The following is an 11,105-nucleotide window of genomic DNA, read 5'->3' on the forward strand; positions in this document are numbered from 1 at the left end:
CGGCAAGCGCGGCGACGCGGGGGAGCTAGTGAGTCATACACTTTTTAGATATTCTGCCTCTTATTACTTAAATTAAAACCAATCAATGTAACAAATCAATATTGTTTCTCTTATTAAAAAAAACATGAAACTTATCAATTATGTAAAACCAATCAATGTAACAAAAAAAAATTGGTTTGAGACGATTGACTCGTAACTCGTGTTACAAATAGTGTAGTAGCGATGTCCTCTCTAGTGCGTAGTACATAGTACCTCAATGATTTATAACGAAAAAAAGGGAATGATATAAATTATATCATACATATTTCTTACCGGAGTCTTAATACTTAGAGATATCAATATTATTGAGAAGTATGGAATTTGAGATTTTTATATTCGAAATAAGATCCCCTTATAAATAAATGACAACATACTTTATGCATATATTGAACAACAGTCTTTGAGATTATGTATAGTAGAAAGTTGTCCATAATATCTCATGAATATAATATTAAGGATATTATATAATATAATTAAATAATATTATATAATATTCAGGATTTTCTTGGAAACTCATAACAACAGAAATGATAAAACTAAAATAAATGTTAGCTTCCAAGACTCATATTTGCTTCTTTATTTACTGTAAAAACAGGAAGAACAATGCAAGCAAGATGGCATGCTATGCAACATTTTTTACATAGTATAAAGAGAGAAGTAGGCCAACTGCCGGCGTTTAAGCCCGGCCGTACACGGACTGCTCGTGTGGTCGGTCGTTGACTGCTCGAGCTGTCGCTACAAACCGCGCAGTTGACGGCTTGAAGCGGTCGCGACTGTTCGAGCAGTCCGTGTACGGCAGTGAAGTGTATACTTCACCGCGAGGTTGCAGCTTCAAGCCGTCGGTCTCAGCTGCTTGAAGCGGTCCGTGTACGGGCGCCCTAAGGGTGCTTTCACAGCTGTCCGGGAGACCCGTACGGGCTGTTACTACGGGCGCCCGGAGCGGGAGCACAAATGAGGAACTAGAACATCGTTTCACAGCGACGCGGATTTGTGCACACGCGACCCGCTCCGGGGAGAGCCCTTACAAAGCCAATAGCAATCGTATCGTACTGAATGAACCCACGGAGAAAGCAGTGAAACCAGCCTAAGAGCGCACGGTAACTTAACTCGCGAGGCGCAGCATTGTCACTTGTCACATTGATATTTTAAATAATTGTACAAACAAATACCGACCGCTCACAGCGCGATGTACCTTTGTTAGAAGATAACTTACGTTTCTCTTTATACTATGATTTTATTTGTTTCTAATTAATTCATACTTATATTTTACTTTCACGTTCATCCCTACACAGCAAAGTACGCAATAAAATTGCCAAAAGACCCATCTGTGTGTAGAAACAACAAATCAATTGGACAAGTAAATAATACCTAAAAATATGTACTATAACCAATAATAATTTATTATCTACATGAGGCTAATTCGAGAGTTCGCTCCACATTAATTTGCTAACTGCCGATATTTAATAATTTTATTTAGTTTATCTAAAAAGATTTTCTAGAAGATCTTTTCTTACAAAATAAAAGAATTATTGCTTTATGTATTCACGTAATAATTGGTCCAATTTTTTAAATTATTCTTACAATAAAGTATCTTAGTAATCTCATTTTTTATATGAAAACCTGAAGTGAAACTTCTTACATTGTGTAGTTATAAACAACAAAAACATCTGAAACTGTATTCATCAGACCAACAGCAAGACATTTGTTTGAAAACGATATGAACAATTTGACTCATCACAAAAGTTCTATTCTTAAAAAAATCGTTCCATTTGGCGAATAGCTTCTGGAAGTTTCTATATAAAATAAGGACGAAAACGAAGTAACAGTTCAGACATCGTTTTAAAAATATTCCAACGTTTCTTTCAAATTTATAACATTCCATTTGACAGTTAGCTTCTAGAAATGTTCGAGAAGGCATGGCCTTCATTCCTTGCATTAATTTTTTTTACCCTTGACCGAGCGGTCGGGCCTCTTGGCGGCCGCTTCTAGTTGAATTTCGTACGCTCGTGGGTGGATCTCAAAACCATATAATCTGAAATCAAAAAACAACATAATTTTTAATTTTAATAACAAGTAAAATGCAGAGAATGAAAAAAAAAACATTGCATTGTGAGTTAGAAGTTTGTAGTTTACACATTAGTGAGTTGCACTGCGAGTTAGTAATTTTTAGTGCACAATAGTGAGTTGCACTGTGAGTTAGTGGTTTGTAGTGTACACTAGTGAGTTGCACTGTGAGTTATTGGTTTGTAGTGTACAATAGTGAGTTGCACTGTGAGTTATTGGTTTGTAGTATACACTAGTGAGTTGCACTGTGAGTTAGTGTTTTGTAGTGTACACTAGTGAGTTACACTGTGAGTTAGTGGTTTGTAGCGTACACTAGTGCACTGTGAGTTAGGAGTAATATTACTATGAGTAAATTAAACTAGTGTCGTGTGCGTATTACCTAGGCACAAATCGGGATGTGGGCCGTTGCGGCCTATATTCTGGATGCACTAAGAAAACCATGTGCGGGAAGCCGGTGCCGAAGTAAGCGCCGTCCGTGTGGTCGAAACGTGACGCTCTTGGCGTGTACACGTCCATACACCGCGGGCAGTACATCTTCACCATCGCCTCAGCGGGTATGTCTGAGAGGCCTGAAGCATGCATGGCGAATTGCAATGTGAATACAATATGTATGTTGCAGTCATCCGGTTGAATCTGCTATTTGATTGAATGACTAGCGCCTTCATAAAGTGACGACATTTAATTAAATGATAAAAATTTTGGATATTTCTTGTTATGTATATGTATTTTTAAAACATTATTAGTGTCATTTTACATATTATTATTTTACTCATACTTTCGATATTAGTTTAAAGTTTTTTGATATCTGTAATAGTTACAGAATAATTGCCTTTGCTAACTTAAAGATTACATCCTGTATAGGACTTCCGCCAATGGCAACAAACATATGAAAATTGAAGAATTTGTCGTGCAATTTTCAATTAATTACTCTCATGTACAGTCCCAGTAAGGTATAATTCCAGTAAGTATACAATAGCAATAATAATATTAGTATACTAGATTTCCGCCCGCGGCTTCGCCCGCGTTTTAAAAAAAAAACTCGTAGTTCCCGTTCCCGTGGGATTTCCGGCATAAAACCTATCCTATGTGTTAATCCAAGTTACCCTCTGTATGTGTGCTAAATTTAATTGTAATCGGTTCAGTAGTATTTGCGTGAAAGAGTAAGAGTAAACTTTCGCATTTATAATATTAGTAGGATTAAGAACATAGATAAAATTTCAAACCCAATTTAAGTATAGCATGGAACTACTTGCGATATAGCAATGGTGCAGGTTTGTATTTGCTTTTGATTTTGTATTTACTTTGACATGGAAGATTGTCATGCTCCATCTGCCTTTTATTTTATAATCTAGAACTATAAGTAGATTAAATTTGACTTACCAATGGGAAGCACAGCTTGATTCTCACAATGCACTCTCGGACAATAACCAAAGTCGCCATTTTTAAACTTTTCTAACATTTGACCAATGCCTCTGAAATCAAGCAAGGACATTCAGTGTTTTATTTTTGTTAGAAAATAACGCATTTCAAACATGGTTTATTTTAACGTGATAAATATAAAATCAAATATACAGGATGACTGGAAATTCGATGTGATCCTTCAAAGGGGTTATACTAGAGGTCATTTGCAACAAGTTAAGTCCAGTTAACCAGGGGTCAAAAATGGATGGTTATTGAGCTATGACCTATTTCTTTTTGAGGAGATACAAGTTTTGGGCAAGCTTTTTTTTTAAAGTGATCGCTCATTCTTCGGCTTTCAAAAAAATATCAATTGAATGTTAACAGTGTAGTAGTTTTTTTATAATTAATTGTTTTTGGTAAAAAGGCAGAAAATTTTATCAGTCATAGTTCAATAACCATCCATTCTTGACCCCTGGTTAACTGGACTTAATTTGTTGCAAATGACCTCTAGTATTACCCTTTGAAGGATCACGTCGAATTTCCAGTCACCCTGTATAAAATGCCTTAAATTTTAAATCGTTTAATTTTTGAAGGGAACGGAACGGCTAGACATTGTCCCAGTTGGGCAAAAAGATTAGTTTTTAAAATTAATCTTTTTCCCAAACTGGGACAATGTCTAGCCATTCGGGTACCTTGACTTGTCTCAATAGATGGCGTGGGTTGTCTCTTAGGCACATAAAACTAAAAGGTGGAAGAAATAAGATTGTTCAGGCTTACAGGTGGCAGAGAAGCTAAACATTTCCCCAGTTAAAAAAAAAATATTAGCTGGTACTATTTATACTCGTAATTTTAATAAGACGAAGCAATCTGACAGCAGCTAATGTCACTTTGTAAAATAATATTGCCATATTTATAGTAATAGTGAGGAATTCAGTTCTCATTCAATCAGATGAATGAACAATGAGTGTGAATAGTTCATAATTTCAAACTGTTAAATAACATTATTTCTAATTATAATATATAAGCCGATTTTCAAACTGACAACACAGTAAACAGTAAACTTCAGTTTACTTTGTTTAGGGCCGATTTTTCAATCGCGAGATAAACAGTCTAATAACTACCCCTCGAATAGATTTATTCAATTATTTATCTAACTCATAACGGCTCGCCTATTTTTCAATCGTGATTTATTTGATGAATAACTATCTGACCAAATATTTCCATATTGGCAGCTCTGCTCTCGGAGTGGCGAAACAAAAATATTAAATTAGTCAGGTTAGAGCGGGATAGAGTCAACTCTTGCAATTTGTCAACAACCGTCATTATGACTCACGTCAGGAGTGCATTTTAGTTTGTCTTGTCTTCTATGATTGTTGATTGTTGTTTTGATTCGAGTAAAGAGTTTGGTTAAATTTGTGTTTCAATTTATATATTTTACGATAGAAACGACATACTTAAAGGCAGCGTTGGGCAAATTTTCAATGGCATGGTCATCAGTACTATCAAAAACATCAATTTCAATATGATTTTAATTGATAATAATTATATAGAAAGAGGTTTAATTGTTAATAATTCTACGCTCTATGTTATGACATACGAAAATATCCCAAATTTGACGCGTCAGTTGTCAACTCAAACGCCTAACCGTCGAATAGCGCGCTATCTGGCCGTTGGAGCGGCAAATAGATTTATTTCTCAAATAACGTAGTTATTCGATAGATAAGGCCTATTCGTCTATTGAAAAATTGAATATTTTGTTAACTGAAGAATAAAGTCTATCTATCTGTTTATCTGGGCATTGAAAAATCGGCCCTTAATTAAAAATCTGAGTTAAATTCTTTTTTGTAAAATGAATCAAATTTGTTTGGCCATAGCTTACCTGTTTGTTAATATATAACGGGCATGTATTAATCCATATAACAATTCAGATGCTTGTTCTAACAGATCTGGTTGGAGCACCGTGTCTATATCATCATCTAAAACATTTCAACAGTATGTTTGTCATGAACCACAGGGCAGTTCTTTGGCATATTATGATATATCCAGTTACATATTTTGTAAAACTAAAATGTAATACTGACATTATTTTGAAAAGAGCAACCACAGTATTACCATATTTCCTACAGTAGTGCGACGAATGTACTTGTGCAGAGAAACGGAGGGGAACTGGCGGGGATCGGGCGACGCGGGCCGCGTAAGGCAAACACGCTTAGTTTGCCTTACCTAGCGCGAAAGGACGACGCAGTCGTATTTTTTGTGTAATAATTTTATTATACATAGGTACTTACATATTCTATTATGGCGCGCACAAACTGTTCCGTTTACGGATATAAATCTACATTGAAATCCCAGAAGGAAACAATATTTCAGAAAGATTGTATTAATTGTATCTGTTGAATTAAAATCAAAGCTATGTATATGTTGTCCTCATTATTTTCTAATCAGATTGTACATCCCAATGCGAATGCATTACTTAGTTAAGTGTTATAATATACAATTAAGAACATCCAAAAATAAAGTGTCCACGTAAATAATATTTAGCAGTGCAATATCTGTAATTATATATTTATGAACAAATAATTACATCAGATTTAATAATCACAATTGTTTTATTTCCCATTTGTTGCAACCCTAGCGTATTTTCGTGTGGCAGCGTAAGTACCTACGCTGGCGGCGGCATCGCGCGGCATCAAAGGCGATTACTTACTGTTGGAAATAATATTGTAATACTGTGGAGCAACTATGGAGTTTCTTGCCAGTTCTTCTCCATGGATACTGCTTTCTGAATTGGTGGTAAAAAGTGCTTCAAGAAATTTAATTGAATAAATAAATGTTTGAGTTTGTTGGAGTTATCATTTGAGTAATAAAAAACATATTCTTTAACAAGTCTTTGCAATCTATAGTCTATCCGAAATTGAAGGCCTAAGACTGGTAGCTAGAGTATTTTTTATACGTGTCTGTTTTAATAAAAGGTTTAGAGATTACACTCACCCGGCTCTGCATCTAATAACGTATCCAGGGCATGTGAATAATGTGGTACTAGTTCATTAAGGCCTGTCAAATTGAACTTATCATTTATGTAGTCTTCATCCACCTGAAATTAGACAATACCCACATTAATATATACTTTTTTGTAATTTATTTATTTAAAGAGGTGCACACCACAGCTGACAAATTTGACTGATTATTCACAAATTTAGGGCCGATTTTTCAATGCTTGGTTAAAACTTATCCGCCCAATAAAGTATTACATACTAAAATTAAAATGTCACATAAACTGTCAAATACGGGCAATTATACCCGGCGCGGCCTAAGATGATCCCTATGACAGTTCGTCTTAGTGATTGCTCGTATGATGGATCGTGTCGATACTTTACTATTTTATAGGCTAAGGCGTGGTTTGCATTCAGCCACGTCGGTAAACATGTTTTTACAAATATTATAAAATGAATTTTTAACGTCTATTATGTAAACGAAACGGTAAGTAAAACGAAAGTTTTCCAAAACATAAAAATGCACCTTATCATTTTCTCGTAATCTTTAACCCGTTTAACACAGTGTATATTATTTTATCATGAAAATGGAATCCCCCATTTAATTTTTCTAAAAAACTTATACACTGGTCATCAAAAAAATCGACCCACCTACACTATGTTTGCTATTTATCGATTATTTCACAAATAAGTCGTCTTATATTGTTGTATTTTGTTGTAAGGGTCTGATAACATGCTAATCATTATGTTTGTCGTAAATTTTACTGCACTTAATGATTCTTAACAAATTTTTATACAGAAATAGACTACAGGCCCGTGTTGAAAAAATTATGGGTCATTTGACCCACCAGGTGACCTATCTAGAACGATATAAGAGCATAAAATAATAAGATTCAGCACTATGACGTCACTTGTAAGCTGTCCACCTGAGTGCAGATGAGAATTCGAAGGTTCAGGTAGAGATTTTCTCCCCTTGTCTCCATGATTTTTGTACGGCGTTGCGGAATAATTTATTAAAAGTAGTATAGAAATAGTATGACACAGATGCCGTACAAAATCAAATGACCAAATTTACCCCGGCAAGTGTCGAAAAATAAAAATAAATTCCGACTTTGTGGACCACCATTTTTGTACGGCATCTGTGTCATACTATTTCTATACTGCTTTTAAGCCATTATTCCGCAACGCCGTACAAAAATCATGGAGACAAGGGGAGAAAATCTCTACCTGAACTTTCGAATTCTCATCTGCACTCAGGTGGACAGCTTACGAGTGTCGTCATAGTGCTGAATCTTATTATTTTATGCTCTTATATCATCCTAGATAGGTCAGGTGGTGGGTCAAATGACCCATAATTTTTTCAACATGGGCCTGTAGTCTAAAATACTGTACAGTGTTGATTTGACGGTTTACGGCGGGACAAATTACGCCCGTGTTCCCAGTTCAAAAATGACTTTTTTTCGGGATCTCTTGTTCATAACGTTAAGTTTAATAATTGATGCTGTAGTTTTGATAAATTTTGTCTCAAAATAATGGTTACTACTGTAGCTGAGGGGGCCCAAACTGTGGCTCTACTAAAACAGGGGTTATGTCAACTTGCCGTGGCTAAAAAGTAAAATCTGAGCTGTTTTGCAGTTCGATGAGTTTACCAAAGGTTTCTAGAGACTAGGCAGTATCGATGAAAATATTGATCTGCAAGAAATAGGGCAGCAAATCAAAGGGACGACCCCTAGATAATGTAATCAACTCTACAAAATCGACATCTGTCTGGTGTAGATCTCTAGTGACGCCTGCGTGAAGATAAGGAGGTGGGTATAAATGACAGAACTGTTAGAAGAAGACTTTAGCAGTAGAACCTAAGACCACACAAGCCAGAAACAGGGCCAAAATCAGCCACAGCTCATCGACAAACCAGACTTCAATTGACTCGAAATCACGTAAACTGGACTATAGGCCAATGGGAATCAGTACTTTTGAGTGACAAGATGTGAATGACTTTATACGGTGCTGATAGACTTCTTTATGTCATGCGATGACCAGATAAGCGATTTGTTCAGTGCTAGGTAAGAGAAATGGTCGATTATGATGGAGGCTCTGTAAAGTTCTAGAGTGGCATTTCTTTGTCAAGACGCACGGAGCTTGACGATAAAAAGATGCTCATTAAATGCTGTTCAATACATTACCGAGGTTTTGGACTATCATATGGTGTAATATGCCGGCTGTATCTGCAAAAACATTGAGTCTATGCATGATAATGCTCGGAAACACGTAGAGCGAATCGTGATCCAGCAATTAGAAGAGGTCCGCATTAGAGTTACACTCTGGTTAGCAAAAAGTCTCGATTTGAAACCTACAGAACACATGTAGGACAATTAAAAAATAAAGCTTAGAGCTCGTAATTCAGCCCCTACAACAATAGGAGACCTGAAAACCGCCATGAGGGAAGAATGATAACGAATTCCTAAAGAGACCATCAAAATCTTGATTATTTCTTTAAAATGGTGAACGCAGGCTATCATTCCAGAAAGAAGAGAAAGTACTGAGTATAAATTCGAAGAAAAGGTGATCATAAGTTTCATGATTACAAAATAAACTGCATTTGAAATTAAATAAAGAAAAAGCTGAAAATTGAGGATTTTGATCTTTATTCGAAATTGACAATTTTTTTCATGAGGTTAATGATTTTATGTGTTTATATTCGTGAAAATATGCACGTTTAATTAATCAGTTCAGTTTCCAAACAAATTTTTTCTTTAGATTGTGAGAAAACCGCAATTTTCCGTAAAAATGCAGGTGGGTCGATTTTTTTGATGACCAGTGTATTATCATAGGTAAGTAAATTAACGCGAACGGTAATTAATTAATTAATTATGCTGCGATCTTCTGTTCCATTCAATAGAGAATGAACTATAGCTTAAGCATGGAAAAAATGTGAACTCGTTTCCATTATCGAAATTTGTTTATCGATACTTTCCGCACTAGTCGATAAATGCCAACGATGTAAGTTTTGAAGGACGTAAACGTAAAGTCAGATTGATATAATTTCTCGTAAATGTTAAGAATTGTTATAATTCCAACGGAATATCATTGTAATGGCATAAAGCTACGTAAAAATTAATAAATGCCATTTTTAGACGCCTCCAATACGTTTCTAATTTAATGGTGACGCCATTACAAGTTTTTCTCTTGAGAATAACTGTCAGTGTCATAGGGATCATCTTAGGCCGCGCCGGGTATAGAATACGTTTTTAAAATGGTAGTTTTATACATTATTCGACAAATCAGTTTTAACCAAGGATTGAAAAATCAGCCTTTAATCACATATTGCGGTAAAATGCCAACCAAATTGTATGCACACAGCACAGTTGAGGTAAAAAAAAAATATTAAAAATTACACTATCTAGCACAATTCATAGATCAAGTGAAATATTTTTTTTAAATACATGTCATAAAATAAATTGAATCTAAATCATAGTACAACCAAAACCTACATTTCATTAAATCACATAAAATAAAATTCATTACATTCCATCACAGTATAAATTATGTCTAATAAACTATGGAAGTTAAAGATTAAAATTTAATCTTCAACTTCCATAGTTCTTATGTTTTAATTATCATACAACTTGTAGATTTGACTTGAGCAATGAAGTAAGAGTAGAAAAAGTGTATTTACCTCACAGAAGAATTCATTCCCCCTGAGACTACAAAACCAACTGATCCACGACGCCTCATCTGAGCTACTCATGTTGCTTAAAAAATATATTTGTTTACGAAACCTTCGGTAATGAATTCCGAATTAAACTCAGTATGGCCAATTATGAAGCATGCCTATGTTTTGATGAAAATATATTTCATGTGTAACCTTAAAAAACACTACACTACACTGAATTAAGTAACATTTCTGTCTTAAAGCACGTAAATGGTGAATAAATTGTAATTGTTTAGTCAACTATTACGCCTATTGGCTCTAAGAATATACAAAAAAATAATAATACAAGACTTAGAAATAAATTGTTTTAATTTTGTAGTCCGTCCAACTCATGAACAACACAGGTCACAGACTACAGAGCACAGTGCTTCAAGAGTCAAGACTCAAGTTCGCTCATGAAATGTCAATTGTGAATTGTCACAAATTCACATACTTCACACTGGAGATTTCAGTATGAACATTAACTTGTAACAAGAAAATATTACCTTGAATGACGCCTGTATGTTTTTTATCCCTTTCACACCTAACTAACTACCTAGGTGTGAAAGGGATAAAAAAACATACAGGCGTCATTCAAATTTCAAGGCCATATTTTCTTGATACAAGTTAATGTTCATACTGAAATCTCTAGTGTATTAGATATAAGCTTCTTGGACCCAAAACCTCAGCCGTGCCTCTGCAGCCCAAAACGTGCCCAAAACGAATAACACAGAATATGAATAATATGAACAATGCACAGATTAGTAACTTATAGTACTTTGCATAATAATTATTATTATTATGCGAATTACTGTGCGAATTACGAACTAGTTACGTACTCTGGAACTACGTCTGACTTAATGATTAAAAGTAGTTTGAATTAATATTCATCGAATATATTATTTTGGTGGTATTTC

At 34.9% G+C, this 11,105-nt stretch overlaps 1 protein-coding gene across 1 annotated transcript; it reads right to left on the bottom strand.

Annotated features, from left to right (window-relative positions):
• Positions 1 to 1,128: 1,128 nt before the first annotated feature.
• Positions 1,129 to 10,543, bottom strand: LOC149909353 (casein kinase II subunit beta-like). Its single transcript, XM_090119337.1, has 6 exons — positions 10,174 to 10,543; positions 6,496 to 6,598; positions 5,384 to 5,480; positions 3,484 to 3,575; positions 2,483 to 2,672; positions 1,129 to 2,071 (listed from the first exon to the last, which is right to left on the bottom strand). The coding sequence occupies exons 1-6, from the start codon at positions 10,243 to 10,245 to the stop codon at positions 1,975 to 1,977; spliced, it is 651 nt and encodes a 216-aa protein (XP_089975463.1). The 5' UTR covers positions 10,246 to 10,543; the 3' UTR covers positions 1,129 to 1,974.
• Positions 10,544 to 11,105: the final 562 nt, after the last annotated feature.

This window comes from Colias eurytheme, chromosome 3 (genome assembly GCF_061535395.1).
Source record: "Colias eurytheme isolate Ceu_HAF_F1 chromosome 3, ilColEury1 Martin Lab GWU primary, whole genome shotgun sequence".
NCBI lineage: Eukaryota > Metazoa > Arthropoda > Insecta > Lepidoptera > Pieridae > Colias > Colias eurytheme.

Excerpts from the sequence above, each read along its gene's own strand:
- LOC149909353 (XM_090119337.1), bottom strand. The coding sequence starts at position 10,245 with ATGAGTAGCTCAGATGAGGCGTCGTGGATCAGTTGGTTTTGTAGTCTC. Across the intron at positions 2,673-3,483 it reads TCAAGCTGTGCTTCCCATTG|GCCTCTCAGACATACCCGCT; the intron begins GTAAGTCAAATT and ends TGCATGCTTCAG. Across the intron at positions 2,072-2,482 it reads ACATCCCGATTTGTGCCTAG|ATTATATGGTTTTGAGATCC; the intron begins GTAATACGCACA and ends TTTTGATTTCAG.